The following is a 16,168-nucleotide window of genomic DNA, read 5'->3' on the forward strand; positions in this document are numbered from 1 at the left end:
ACAATGCACGATTAAAATGTCGCAGTTGTTACTTCTAAAATTCCATTCACAGGTACAATGCCCTTGTTACTTACCCTTGGGCACCTTAAGCCTATTAGGTCTTGAAAGGGCATCACGGAGGATGCGTGAGTCCGCAGCTGATCCTTCCCAACCGGCAAGTACGTAAACAAAATCTCCTTTCGTGTCACACACGCCAAGTACATTTGTGGCCACCTCCCCCTTGCGTGTTCTATACCTAGCCCGGTCACTTGCTGGAACGTTGACTTTTATGTACGTGCCATCTAATGCACCTAGGCAATTCTGCACCGCATAACTAAAAATTATTGAGAAGAACTAACGTCGTTGTGTTGGAAGTACGTAGTTCGAGACAAATGTGTACCTCAAACCACCTCCATCTTTGATCTGTGCATTCATTAGGCACCGGTTGTGGTTTTTTCAACAGCTCGTCATGAAGTCGAATGACAGCCAACAAGACCATGTTGAAATGGCGGGAAATTGTCTCGCCCGACCGCATGAACTCTCGTTGAATGACACGATTTTTCACATCGTGCGCAAGAATGTGGAGGAACATTGCTACCATCTCCTCAACATCGACGACTTCCGTCGACGTTAGTCCAGCAATGGTCCTCAGTAGGTGACACAGAATGGCGAAACATCTTCGGTCCATTCTCGTACTTTGGCGACAGACAAGGTCTGACCCATGAATCATGCGAAAGTAAGCTAACTGTCTAATCCTATGCCTAGTTTCATACGGGATGTGCGTTATCCTCTTCGTATCGTTCTTCAAAAGCTCCAACATTAGTAACAACTGTCGTTGGGATGCTATGAACGCATTTACAATAGACGCCAACTCATGTTCATCCATTATAAATTATAGATTCACACCCTGTTGGAAAATAATCCTAAGAACGTGTTAATTTGAAATGTTGTTAACGTAATCACCTACTACCAATCTAGGTTTTGAAATTTTGGAAATATCTTCAAAGGTAAACTAAGTTAATATGTTTACAAATTAAGTAATTGACTTGTACTACTTTTTTGAAAATACGTTCCTGGAAACTTCATTACGTATATTTGGAAACCCATTTTTTTAAACTAATTATGTGTTCGTCCAATAGAAATGCATTTAGAAGCGACACAAATGCGAAAATATGTTTTGAAATTTTATTTAATTTCAAATTAATTGTAAATAGTTTGTAAAATTATGTTTATAAATATACATTTTTTTTACATTAATTATGGGAGTTTAAACTAATTTTTGTTTCTTAAAAAATAATAATAATAATAAACATAATTTATTTGAATGACAAAAAAAAAGGTGCTATTTGTAAATTAATTGAGAGATTTTGTAAAATTGGTTTATAAATTAATTGAGAGATTTTGTAAAATTGGTTTATAAATAGAATTTCTTTACATTATGTTTATAAATATACATTTTTTAGGAGTTTGTAAAATATATTTGCCATTACTTTGTTGTAAAATAATTGAAGAAGTTTCTAAATTAATTTTTTTGTAAACCAAAATGTTTGTAAATTAACTAGGGAAGCTAGTAATTTTGTAACCCACTACATCTTACATAAAATAAAGTTAGTTCAAAAATATTATTTTGAATTCTATTTCCATTTAACATTACCACCCAAATTACATACATGAATATCTCAATAATATTGTTGAAACATCTTCGTTTATTTAATTTTCTATAGCTCACTATGTTATTATTATTCATTTACATATACAATCAACTTTTCTTAAATAATAATGTTAATTAATTTTGATGTAATGACTATCAAATTCATCGATAGTAAGAAAAATTCATACATACGGGCAGTGGCAAGTTTTGTTAATTTCAAAACAGTAGCTAACATACATACGGGCAGTGGCAAATATAGTACGGAAAGAAATTAATAAAGAATACTATAATTTAACATACGAAGAAAAATACAATTTATAACATATAATGCGAAGTGTTTTATACAAGAAACAGAAATGAATAATAAAGAAAGAAAAGAATTCATTACAGGACATATACATAAACTTCATAAATGAATGAGGTTTAAAGCCGTTGTACCTCAATTACGAATTCTTTAAGTAGGACAACCTGAAGATTTACACAACCAACCAACATTGTCATTACATATGCGTGGCCGTAAAGATTATGTATTGTAAAAAATAAACGAAAAAACGCATATGAAACATACCTTAAAAAGAAACGAAAGCTTACAAATCCATGGGACCGTACCAAAAAAAAAGTGTTAGTACATAATGTATGGGAAAGAAAGTTGCCTCAGAGTTAATAAATACCATCAAAGACGTTTAAGAGAACGCATTTATGGTACAATTTAGTGCGGTGGACTTCGTAACATCACATGTAAAACACAAGCAACCAACGAGAGACATAAAATAGAGATCAACATGTTCATAAAAACGTCGGGAGTGTGAGAATACAGTGCGCAAAGGGAAAAAAACCATAGGGAGAAAACAGACTACAACACCAAAAAGAGGCCATAGGGAGAAATCAAACTACAACAACCATATTTGTTTTGTAAAAAAAAATTAAGTAGGAAAAATTTCAAGCACATAGCAAAAGTGGCAATTGTAAAAAACAAACAAGTGTGGTTTTAAAAGTTAGATTAAAGATTATTCAATCGTAAAGTAGTGAAAACAGTAGCTAAAGTGGCAAATGTAATGAAAAGCAATTAGAGGAAACAAATCTTATGAACATACCAAAGGGGACTGCAAAGTATAAGAAAACGGGAAGAGAATGGGGCATGTAATGCTGTGAGAACATCCAAATATATAGTAATAAATAGGTATACAAGAATTAATTTAGTCAAAGAAGAATCCCATAAAATAGGGGATTTGAGAAAAGCAGTCAAACCCTGTACAGAGTAGGCAGACAATTTTTTCAACACAAGTACACAGGCAGCAAAAATGAAATTCAATGGAACAAATGAAATTTAAGAAGTTGTAAAAGAAATCCAGAGTTCCAACATAAATCATGACAGAGGAAGGAAAAATGAAATGAAATTTAACAACTTGTAAAAGAAATCCAGAGTTCCAACATAAATGATGACAGAGGAAACAAAAATCAAATGAAATTTAACAAGTTGTAAAAGAAATCCAGACTTCCAACATAAATGATGACAGAGGAAGGAAAAATCAAATGAAAATCACATATGGATGTCAAGAACAGAGATTCATGATCATTAAACAAGTTCAGAAACGAATATGAAGAACAAAGAGGGATGTTCCACAATTGATCACATTTGAACATCAATAAGACAATTGATCACAAAGATCAACAACAAAGAAATCCAGAATTTATCACATATGAACATCAACAACAACAGTCGGATGATGGTTAACAAAGTTGACAAACAAAGATTTAAAACAAAATGAACAGAATCAGTAATATATAATTGAACTCATCACTGGCAATATGAAGAACAAATGAATGCATAATCGACTGAAAATAAGAACAAACATGAAAAGATGAAATCAGAACCACCACCACAATCCTCATCATAGGCACGTCATACCTTTGGTGCACACCGATAACCACTGCCATGCTCCCATGCCCCTACTCGAGTTCCTTTCCTCGATTTAGTGTAGAATCAATGACAACATACCCCTTCGGTTAAACAAAAAAAGTGCAGTAAACTGGTTATACGATCAGCAAGAGTGGGGAGCGGCAATGGTTTGTTCGATGGACGAAATGGTATGAAAAAATGGAGAGAGGATGAGAAGCGTTTCGGAGGTCACGCACTTTCGTGGCAACCGATCAACGAAACGAAAAATAGAGAGGATGAGAAGCGTTTCGGAGGTCACGGACATTCGTCGCAACCGATCAACGAAACGCAAAATAGAGAGGGTGAGAGGCGTTTCAGGGAGATTAGGGTAAAATAATGGAACACGAACAGATCGTTTCGGGTAGAGGATAAGAGGAGCAAATGCGTTTCGGAGGTCACGAATCGGTGAAATATAGCAAACTTTCTCAACAAAATGGAGATAATCGAAGATAGGTAAAATCAACTTCAAGAGGAAGAGGAAGGGAGAAGAGATAGGTAAAATGGAGATAATCGAAGATAACGCGACGAAAAGGGAACGGAAAACACAGGGAAATCGACGGAAAGCGGCCGGAAAATAGTAGGGTTAACAGAGGCAGTCGGCGGCTGAATAGTAGGATAAAATAGGGGATATGGGGATTAGGGTTTTCCTAATCCCCTTTTGCCATAACACTTGGGCCAAACAAGGTTTGGCCCAAATTTCTTTTCCTTTTCCCCCCATACCCGAGGCCCAAACACACCCAAAGAGTTTTTAAAAAATAGCAAAAAGTTTTCAAAATTAAAATGATTTTCACATTTATTAAAGAGAGACTTAGCTAAAACGTAACAAAACACCAAACTATTTAACGCTCGTGTAACAAATATTTCAGATTTGCCTTTCTCTTCATCGTGATTTCTTTGTGATTTCTTTCATCTTCTTCCCCTTCAATATCTTTCATCGTCTTTTTTTCATCCTCTTTTTTCCTGCGATTTCTTTTTATTTTTCAATTATTGTTTAGGTCATTAAATCTTTCCATCGTATTTCTTCTTTTCTGATTTTGTGATTTCTTTCCACCGTCTTTCTTCTTTTTTATTTTTTTTTATTTTTTTATTTTTTTTTCTTTTTTTTACATCGTTTAATATTTACATTTTTATTTTATCTTTTTTACGTCGTTAGATGCTTTTTTACATCTAAAAATGTAAACAATCGTGTAAATAAATCTACAAAAGATTAAAAAGAATACTGTACCAAATTTAAAAAAAAAATCATTTAGATTTGGTTCCCAAATCTAAACTATCCGTAACAAAATTAAACAATTTAATTAAAAAGATAAATGGTAGTCTATGCCATATCTAAACTGTTATATTATTTTGAAAATACCCCTTTATAAGGTTCTATCTTTTTGTTCTTTGAATTAAATTATGGTTTGGTTATTTAAAAAAAAAACTAAAATTAAATATAATAATAAGAATAATTTCCGTAACTATTAAAAGCTCAATATTTTTAATTTTTGTGAAAATAATGGATTTTTTAAAGGGAAATCCGTGGAAATAGCAAATATGAGGATAGAAAAAAGAAAAATAACAAACTGTTATATTATTTTGATTTATGGCAAAACTAAGTGCCATAAATATTTTTTCACTTTTATTTTGACCGAATTTACACCTCCACAATTGTCCATATACAAATACAATGTGTATTGTTTAGATATGGCAAAACCGTCTGTTGGATATTTTTTTTTCAATTTTTTTGACTGAGCATACCCTTTACAAAGGGCAATTTATTTGTATAGGTAAAAAAAACAAACAAAATATCACATAATACGAATATGTATTTGTAAACATATTCACTTTTGTTAAATCTTAACTAAACCAAAAAGTATTTTCTTGTTGCAGAAGATTTCATCAACATCCACAAAGATACGACTTTAATTTTAACACTCCTAATTATTAGGATTTAAATTGACTAATTCATAATTTTTTATATTTCATATTATTTATAAAAAATTTATTAAATAATACATATTATAAAATTTTAATAAAAATTTGAATCTACAATTTATATCATCCCTTAAAATTTTCAATTTGAATTCAACTTTTACTCATATCCCTAAAATGACTCGGGCATAAATTCAACTATTTCGCATTTTTTATTCTTCAAACTATTTATCAAAAAATAGACATAAATTATACATGATATAGTTAGTTTTAATCTCAAATTTTAACCTTATTTTTAAATAGTTTGAATCCTTAAAATTATGGTAAAGATACCAAATTTAAATTTGAATTAGATTATCATCGTTAAAACAACAAACTTCATTTACATCATTTTCATTCCTAAATTTTGTTGATGTAAAAATAATTTTATAAATAATACATAATATGCAATTGTTATTTTGAATTCAAATTTCATACATTATCCCTCGAATTATGCAAATATATCTACAAGATTATGGGATTTGTTATATTTTAAAAAATTTATTAAATGATCTTAAATATGCCTCAACAATGACATTTTTGTAATCGTGGACTTCTCTCGAAAGTTCGAAGTGGGATAGATCTATATGAAATCTAATTTTCAAATCCTAGGCGAATTGGCAGAGATTCTCTGTAATCAACCTACTCTCAATGGCAAATTCCTCGCCAGGATGGCGGTAATCGAAGATGCGTACTCTCCTCCTCTGTTTCTACTCTTTATCGACGTGGCCTTGTTTCCTATTCGAAGCTTTCATTTACCAGAAGGATTGAAGGAGTTTGAGTTATGAGTTCTGTCCCAAATGTGCTGAAGCATGTTTTTCAAACCAAAAACTAGTAGCGTCGACAAGATGTTTGAGGAAATCAAGAGATGGGTTGTTGGGATTGAAGGAATTGAAGGATTGGAGGATGGTGAAGGAGTGATTTGAGAAGGGTTTAGAGATGAAGAAAGGAGCAAGATGAAAATGCCAAAGTTTTTTTTGTCCGAGTTTCTAACAAGAAGAAAATCTAAAGACTTTGAAAAATTTGAAGGAGATGAACCGGAAGCTCCAATAGTTTGAAAGTTAGTTTTTTATGTGTTAATCATGCCTTGGAGTTTGATTTTAATTAAAAGGAATTCGTATTAATTATAATGTATTCTTATTTCTAGAATAATTGTATTTAAGATTTAATTTTTTCAGTTAGATAGGACATTTAGGATATTATTTATTTTTCATATTTCCTGAATTTGCTATTTTTTTAATCTAAAAATCTTGATGGGCTACGTTCAAAAACTCCATTCAAGTTGGTATCTGAGTTCTTTCTCTCTTTCAACTCCACTATCAATTCTTCTTCTTTTCATTGATTTCTCTTTCTTATGGTTTCCTATTTCTTTATGTTTTCAATCACTATCGAAGTTCGACGACGGAGTTCTAGTCCCAATTCGTTTGGACATTGAAATCGACGGTCAAAGCTTCAAAGATGCCTTCACTTGGAACCGTTCTGGTAATTAATTACCTTTCTCCTACTTCTTGTGTTTTTCTTTTTTCTCTTTTAAATCAGTGTTGATTCATGTGTAGGAGGGTAGTTTATGCTTTTGATTTTTCGAGTTTAGGGTTTTCTTTTTTCTTCCTAAACTTATGCTTTCTGACATGGAAATACTAAATGAATCACTTGCACTTTGCTGAAACTTCAATAAAAGACTTCGCTAACTAAATTCATCCTCCATTCTGCTTATTGGTTTTGTATTTAGGCCTGAAATTGGTGTTTTTGAAAGTGCTTAGAGTGCCATACTAGAGGGGTAGTCATTGAGAACTTATAAGCCTAAATTTGTTTTCTAGGAAAATTAAAGTTAGAGGTTAGATTACAAGTTTGTTCTATAAACTTTTAGGTTTGTTATTTGTGTGTAATAGAAACTTAACCATAAACTTAAAAAGTGCATGAAATATTTTTACCTTTCAATTTTGCTTGAAATATAGCTCTACGATGCATTTGAGATTTTTTTCTTTCTTTTCTATAATTCATGGATCTACTAAACAGAAAATTGAATTTTATTTCTTACAAGGCATTAGATGTTCGATTTTGTATATAATGGTTGTATGAATTTTGAATAATGTAATAAAAGTCAAAGAACCTATTATATATGAACTTAGAAGTTCAAGGACTTGTTAGACAAAAAATGGAAAGTTTTGAAACCTATTAGATACTTTTGAAAGTTTAGAGATTAAACCTATAACTTAAAACTCGTACACATAAAAAGTAGTATTATGAATGATAAGATATTGAAAAATTTAAGAAATTAGAATTTTCTCTCTTTTTTTTGTTTTTTTGGTAAGAGATAAGAGATGTGGAGAATAAATATTTTCTTAAAGAATATCTGCTAGTTTATTCTTCTTTTTAGGATTTAAAAAGAAATTAAGAACAATGATCTTCATGCATCGAGGGGCCTGTGTGTGCTTCATTAATATATAATGGTGTCTCGCTTTTCAAAGAAGCGCCTAGGATGATTTTTAAGTGACTGCTTGAAATAATATTTCTGTAAGTATAAGACTTTACCACATCCACCATTATTTTCATAGCCGGTCCACCGATCTTCAAAGAGGTTTTGTCTAGAGACAACCCAAGTTCTTAAGATCTCGTTTTATAACAATTTTGTTTTTTATTTTTGAAAATTGTACGTGTTTTCTCTCAACTTCTGTACATAGTCATCATCTTTCTTGATGAAAATTTTGAATTCTTAACGAGATTTCAAAAACATCAATTTTCTAAAAACTACTTTTCTTAAAACTTGACATCAATTGGTTAGGAAGTAGACAACAAAACAATAAACTCATAGGTGAAAGTAGTGTTTATTGAGTTAATTTTAAAAAACGAAATACCAAATGGTTATCAAACAAGGCCCAAGTTTTTTAACTTGGAAGCTTGAGTTTAGGAATTCAGTGATTATCTTAATACCTTCCAAAACCATAGGCACCCTTGAGGCTTAGATTGAAAACGCCTTTTTTGCTCTTCTGATGATATATTCAATATCATCATTATAATTTATGTTTATTCTAGTTCCTGATTTAGAGGTGGTGGTCTTTGCAAAGAAGACGGTGAAAGATTTAAAACTACCTCCGGCATTTATAACACAATCCATTCAAGTAAGGACAATAGTCATCCGTACCTCCCTTCTCTCATTCTTCATGGATTTGAATGGTTAGCCTAAACTATGTTTCTTTTACATATTAAAAACAAAACCTTCAAACCTAAATCAATATCTTTAATCAAATCTTGATCTGCCATCAAAATCACTCATATATTCTCTTGGGTTTTTGCTTATCAGTCACAACTTACAGAATTTCGATCCTTTGAAGGTCAAGATATGTATATATTGGTGAAAATATCATTCCAATCAAGGTTTGTCTCATTGGCATTACAGTATCAATCTCTTGATGACTTCCTCCCTTTATCATTATTCTACATCTTGATGCCGAATGATGCAATTCTGTTTCTTTTCCAGCTTGATCTTCAAAGTGAACAATAAACTCATAGAGGATCAGTTTCTGTAGGTAAAGCTGAACGTACTCTTGATACATTTGACTGGGACATATATATTTGTTAAGCTTACTTGTGCAATATGATATGCCTTTTAGGACTTGAACAACTATGAGAGCGACCCTGAAGAGTTCTCCAAGACATTATGCAAAGATTTGGGCATTGACAACCCTGAAAGTTGGAGTAAGTGAGGTACAATTGAATTTGTAAATGTACAAAATAATAGAATCTTTTGTTCCAAGTAATTTGGTTTCTTCAGTCATGAAAAGGCAGCTTTCTACTTTAAAGGGATGGATTGTCAATGCCTATTTCCATCTTGTGTTCTCCTATATATGTTTTTCTTCAACTGTTTGATACAATGAGAATTTCATTTATTTTTGTGAGGTAGCCTGCAATTGCTGTTGTGAGGTAGCCTGGTGATGTACTGCACTCATTCGAACTGAAGCATTTTGATTGTGCCTGTGCTTCTTCAAAGGTAATTTAAGTATGCTTTTATTAGTGGCATATCTTTCTGTTTCTTGTTACACACAAATCCATGCATAAGATAATATCCTACGAACTAACTTGTTCTTTCTGTTTGATTTATCAGATTTTCCAATTCTTCAAACACTCACAAAGCTCGCACATGCTTCCTCTATCAATCATTCGAAGAGTCCAGTTTATTTCCCGTCATTTTTCTTCAAGCCCGCATTTAGTTACAGTTCCAATCCGAATCTCCAAACCAACAAAGAAATCATGCATCGAGTATCTTCGGAACTGCAAGTCCATGGAGCAACTCAAACGAATTCAGAGTCAGATCTTTCGAATTGGTCTTGAAGGAGACAGGGACATAATAAACAAATTGATGGCATTCTGTGCAGACTTATCTCTTGGCAACTTGCGCTATGCAGAGAAGATATTCGATTATGTTCAAGACCCATCTCTGTTTGTTTATAATGTGATGGTTAAAATGTATGCCAAAAGGGGTCTTCTCAGAAAAGTGCTTTTGCTTTTTCAACAGTTGAGGGAAGATCAATTGTGGCCTGATAATTTTACTTACCCATTTGTTCTGAAAGCTATTGGATGCTTAAGGGACGTGGGGCAAGGTGAAAAGCTTCATGGCTTTGTGGTGAAGACAGGAATGAATTTGGATAATTATGTCTGTAATTCACTTATGGATATGTATTCTGAATTAGGCAATGTTGAGAATGCTAAGAAGTTATTTGACGAAATGACAACAAGAGATTCAGTTTCTTGGAATGTTATGATTTCTGGGTATGTTGGGTGTCGTAGATTTGAGGATGCTATCAATACATTTAGGGAAATGCAGCAAGAGGGCAATGAGAAACCTGATGAAGCTACTGTAGTTAGCACTCTTTCTGCTTGTACAGCACTGAAAAATCTGGAGCTTGGAGATGAAATTCACAACTATGTTAGAAAGGAGCTTGGTTTTACCCCTCGAATCGACAATGCCTTGTTAGATATGTATGCAAAATGTGGTTGTCTAAATATTTCCCGCAACATATTTGATGAAATGCCTATGAAAAATGTAATTTGTTGGACTAGCATGATCTCTGGATATATAAACTGTGGTGATTTAAGAGAGGCTAGAGACTTGTTTGACAAAAGTCCTGTTAGAGATGTTGTTTTGTGGACAGCTATGATAAATGGGTATGTGCAGTTCCACCATTTTGATGATGCTGTGGCTCTGTTTCGCGAAATGCAAATTCAAAAGGTAAAACCAGATAAGTTCACAGTGGTCACTCTCCTCACAGGTTGTGCGCAGTTGGGAGCTCTAGAACAAGGGAAATGGATTCATGGATACCTAGATGAAAACAGAATAACAATTGATGTTGTTGTTGGTACTGCACTCATTGAAATGTATTCCAAATGTGGTTGTGTAGATAAATCATTAGAAATTTTCTATGAGTTAGAAGATAAGGACACGGCATCTTGGACCTCAATTATATGCGGTCTTGCGATGAATGGTAAGACGAGTGAAGCACTCAGGTTGTTCTCAGAAATGGAACTTGTGGGGGCTAAACCTGATGATATCACCTTCATTGGTGTTTTAAGTGCCTGTAGTCATGGCGGGTTGGTTGAGGAAGGGCGTAGGTTTTTCAACTCGATGAAAAAGGTCTACCGCATTGAGCCGAAGGTGGAGCACTATGGGTGTGTAGTTGACCTTCTTGGTAGAGCTGGGCTGTTGGATGAAGCAGAGGAACTCATACAAGAGATTTCGATTGAAAATTGCGAAATTGTGGTTTCACTATATGGTGCTTTGCTCAGTGCTTGTAGAATCCACAACAATGTTGACATGGGCGAAAGGCTGGCCAAAAAACTGGTGAACATTGAACCATGTGATTCTAGCATTCACGCACTTCTTGCGAATATATATGCTTCTGCCGATAGGTGGGAGGATGCAAAGAAAGTGAGAAGGAAAATGAAAGAACTTGGAGTGAAGAAGATGCCTGGGTGTAGCTCGATCGAAGTTGATGGCATTGTTCACGAGTTTCTTGTTGGGGATCCATCTCATCCAGAAACGATAGAGATACGTTCCATGTTGAATAGAGTGAGTAGACAATTACTAGGATTAAAGGAATCTCAGTTAATGTCTTTCGACAATGACACTCAACACTGCAATTTTGTAGAATCTTAAGAGATTTACTGTTTGGGAAGAAAGGTGTTAAACAATACCAGAAGTGATGGTCAAATTAGAACACTAACAGAAAATCTCCAATCATTATTGTTTGAAATTGCTGCTACTTGTAAAAGTTAAAAGTTGCAGTTTGCAAGAATTTTGAGAACTTTTTGCCCATTCTTAGACCATTGGGCAACAATGAAATCTTGAAAAGCAAATGATGGAGGAGTAGACTGGGAGAGATACCTAATAGGGATAGGCTTGTGGAACAAATAAGTGTTTCTAAAATTTAGGGGTTCAGGATTGAGTTTAGGACTTAAAAAGAGGTATATGATCTATGAAATGAGTTCAAAGTAAAAATCATTTGTAATTGGTGTAGGACCTTCGAAATTGATTTGGGACAAAATAGTAACTTATTGGAAAATAACCTAGCAATAGATTATTAGCTTTGTTAGGAAGCTAAATTGACTATTTGTTGGGAGGTTCCTAGGAATTACTAGAGTGATGTTTTAGCACTTGTATCAAAGAAAATATTATTTTACTAATTATCATGGTCTGATTCTCTTGTTGTAGCATCATGGAATACTGTTTGTTGCATCATGGAATGTTATTCTACATGGTTGGAAAACGCTTTGGTCTTTCTATTAACTGCTTGTTGTTTCAAGCTTCTAACCTATATTGTGATTGGCAACTATAGATGTATTAAGGAATATGGCAGGATGCAGTTTATATATGTACATACACACACACACAAATTTCATCTAATGCAATGCATAATGGTTAAAACTATTTTAAAAAAGAGGATAAGAATGACAGATCTAAGTATTTCACTATTTTCTTTTTAATTTTAATCTAGATTCAAAGACTAAGTTAGTTTTGAAATGACAATGCACAACTACAATAACAATTATAGAGTACAGACTATTTCAAAAACTTAAAAGATTTATAAACTATAATGTTATGCAATTACAAGAGTATTTCATACTTTTTAAAAATATTGTAAATATCAAACTGATAAAAACATTTATCAAAGATAACAAAATTTATAGATTTCTATTAGTGAAGTATATTAATATAAATATTTTGGTTCATATTATTATATTTGAAAATATTTCATTATAATTTATATAACTAGATTATTTTCAATTAATTATTTCTCGATCGTATCAATAAAAATCCACATTTGATTTGATTGTAAAAAAAAATCACGATGAATTAAAAAAATAACAAAAATGTCATATTTTAACTTGTTTAAAACGTAAAAAACTGTTGTTTATTAATTTAAAAAATGTATTTGATTTCTGTTGTGATTTAAAAGAAATATCCTTGTTTGGAAGTTCTCTATGTTGAGAGCATAACTCATCTTCATACTGACACAATTTCAATTATACTAAAATAAAAATTAGATGCTTTATTAATGGACAAAAGTGGAGACGTAATTAAGGGAAGAACTTAGTCCACAAGAAAGAGGAAACAAAGTATAAAAGCGAAGCTTTTGGAGAGTGAAGTAATGTGTAGGGAGGAAAGACAACAAAGAGACTCTTGATCTTTGGTTGCAATAATAGAGTTTGATTCAATAATAATGTGAGTAATATATTAACAAACACCTAAATCAATAGCCGAAGATTGGCCAGGACAAATTACAAAACAAATTCCACATAGGTAGGGTTTTAAAAAAAAAACATAAGAGCAACAAACGCTTGAGGAAGAATCCTTCGACTTCTGGACACCATTCGTTTAGCTTGGTATTAACTTATTGATTGACCCAGTAGATGAAGGTAAATTTAGTTATATATCGCTAATACGACACTCTCTCACTTGTAGACTTAAAATATATAACTAACACTCTCCTTTACTTGTGGACTTGAAATCTTTTAAAGACCCAACAAATGAAAACCAATTTTTTTTTGGGGAAACAATGCAGAAGCTTGAACACAGAGTATCCTAAACCACACTACTGTGATATTATCTTAAATCACCGTATTGACCTAAAAACTTAAGTTAGTAGATACAAATAAATTTAATTATATATCACTGATAGCTTGAAGGAACCTGTGTGTGGAGACCATGAACATTTGACATTTGGCAAAGAAGATTTGACGTGAATTTCATTGATTCTTACCATGGAAAAAATCATCGATATTGCCAAATGTATCAATTTTCATACTAGAATTTAGATATTACATATAGAGAAATTATAGTAAATGACAAATTAAGTTTATGAATTTGTAAACTTGTCACACATTTTTCTCATTTTGCATATATGATTAAAAAAACAAGTCCAACTCAAGTGCAACTGATACATTTGATATACACTTGATAACATATTTATATACATGAATTTTAAAAATGACAAAATATATTGAAGGTTTTTAAGTTAGTGACAATTAAATATGCCTAATGACATTTAGATAATAAACCAACGTGACATTTCTATAAATAAGTTGATCTTATCAATGTGATTTAGAGTATACTTAAAAACTTATATATCCAAATTTTGGTATATCAAGTATATATTGATTGAATATCAAGTGTATCAAGTGTCTATCAAATGTGTATAAAGTGTATATTAAGTGTGTATCAAGTGTTTATTAAAAGGGTATCAAATGCTTCGAGTGTATAATATAGGTGTATCAAGTGTAACAAAATGGATATTGGTAGTGTATTAAGTATGTATATTAGTTGTGTATTGAGTGTGTCGAGTGTATCGAATATGTATAGAGTGTATCATGTATGATGAACTTTTTTCCCCATATTTGCAAAAGTAAATAAATTAATATGTAATTTTTTCAACTTATTTTGCCAACCATGTCAAAGCCCTTATGCGTAAGTATTTATGTGTGTTATTTGTGAGTAATCCTAAAATGATTAAAATGATTTCTGTCATTTTCAAAATCATTAAAATAAATATTTTTAATTAAATCAATATCGATAGTGAAAAATGTATCTAGAAGTGTAAACTTAAACATTACTATTGAAATATTAAATGTGTGTGGGATAGTGGTTTTAAACGGACGAAAGACTTCAACTATTTCAAAATTACTTCTAAACATACACTTTCGTCAAAATATAAAACCACGAATAGTTTTCGATAAACATATATTTTACATCTCTTATATAAAATAACCCTAACTAATTACTGTCTCAACAAAAAAAAAGAAAAAAGAAAAGAACAAATTCTAACAACATTTTTGTTTAAAAGATTAAAAAGTAAAACTTACCACTCATTTTTAAATTTAGGGTATGTAACAATTGATGTATCTTCCCCATCCATTTTTATGTTTTTGATGTTTCTTGTAATTGTAAAGGAAATGACAGGAACAAAGTTGACTGAAGTAACTTTTAAGCTTTAATTATTTATTACTAGAAAATTTATTAATTAAGTTTTGGATGATCATATTTCCTTATATGAAATGAAAAACTAGAAAAGTAATGTAACCAACTGATTAAAAAGGTTATTTTCTCAAGTCTTTAAGGATTAAAATGGATGTTTTTTAAAATTCAAATCACCAATGATGTTTAAGGAGTGAAAAAATTGAACAAATAACAAGAATTTAAAAACTAAAACGAGATTTATACATAAACTCAAACAACTTGCTTTAAACTTTGTATGAATTTTATTGGATAGACATATTTCAATTTGCTTAATTTAAGCTAAAATTTTCACGAGAGTCAATTGTTATATGCATAAAATTTACGCAACTAAGATCTCAACCATGTTTGATTTTTATAGGAAAATTATTTTAAATGAAAAAGATAAACTACGATAGACTACAATTTATGTCTATATGTATTATGATAGATACATATAGTAGTCCATCACGATCAATTACAACTATTTTGCTATATTTATAAATATTTTTTTTTATTCCTTTTGTTGTATTTAAAACTAATCCATTTTATAAGCTTTTGCCTTAAAAAGACAAGAGGCTTGGAACAATAATATCTCTATATCTATATGCATTGTGAGATTTATTTTATGCATGGTTTTATCCAATCTTTACTTGTTTCATATTCTATTCCAAATTAGTTACATGTGCCATCTGACTTATTCTATTGTACATATGCACATGCTTCTTCATCACCTCAAAGTGTTGAGTAAGTTTTGTGTAGTAGTGCCTCAAGCAAATCTCTCTATTTGGAATCATTATGCTTCTTTGTTGCCAAAGTGCCTAACTTTATTGTTTCCATTTCATAATTTGTTGGTGGTTTAATAATGATTATTGTTGATAATCCTTATCATAGCCTATACATATGGATCGAATGTTCTTTTTTCCTCAAATAAATGATGACCACGTGCAAAGTAATAGATATTATAAGATATCAAAGATCTGCCTTCTTGATTATACTTTCAATTTTGGGCTTACTCTTTCAAGTGTCTAATGGAAATTGAATTTTAAAATTGGTGTCAAAGTAAGGCCTTAAAATTTCAATTGCATATCTAATACATCATTGGAGTTGTAATTTTGTCTAATAATAGACGTTATTTTGTAAACTTCATTAACCTATTGAC

At 31.6% G+C, this 16,168-nt stretch overlaps 1 protein-coding gene across 19 annotated transcripts; it reads left to right on the plus strand.

The window, feature by feature from the left end:
* Nucleotides 1-6,785: 6,785 nt before the first annotated feature.
* LOC103502722 (pentatricopeptide repeat-containing protein At1g31430) lies at nucleotides 6,786-12,230 on the plus strand. 19 transcript variants are annotated; one of them, XM_051080663.1, is made up of 8 exons: nucleotides 6,786-6,803; nucleotides 6,917-7,004; nucleotides 8,556-8,641; nucleotides 8,824-8,897; nucleotides 9,001-9,049; nucleotides 9,134-9,227; nucleotides 9,424-9,510; nucleotides 9,625-12,230. In XM_051080663.1, exon 8 carries the CDS (start codon nucleotides 9,661-9,663, stop codon nucleotides 11,671-11,673), a length of 2,013 nt encoding a protein of 670 aa, XP_050936620.1. In that variant the 5' UTR covers nucleotides 6,786-6,803; nucleotides 6,917-7,004; nucleotides 8,556-8,641; nucleotides 8,824-8,897; nucleotides 9,001-9,049; nucleotides 9,134-9,227; nucleotides 9,424-9,510; nucleotides 9,625-9,660; the 3' UTR covers nucleotides 11,674-12,230. The 19 variants fall into 19 exon arrangements, with proteins under 19 accessions (XP_050936620.1, XP_008464985.1, XP_008464987.1 ...); XM_008466763.2 differs by having other exon boundaries at nucleotides 6,794-7,004; XM_008466762.2 differs by lacking the exon at nucleotides 6,786-6,803 and having other exon boundaries at nucleotides 6,814-7,004; nucleotides 8,556-8,696.
* The last annotated feature ends 3,938 nt before the right edge of the window (nucleotides 12,231-16,168 follow it).

This window comes from Cucumis melo, chromosome 2, assembly GCF_025177605.1.
Source record: "Cucumis melo cultivar AY chromosome 2, USDA_Cmelo_AY_1.0, whole genome shotgun sequence".
Classification (NCBI taxonomy): Eukaryota; Viridiplantae; Streptophyta; class Magnoliopsida; order Cucurbitales; family Cucurbitaceae; genus Cucumis; species Cucumis melo.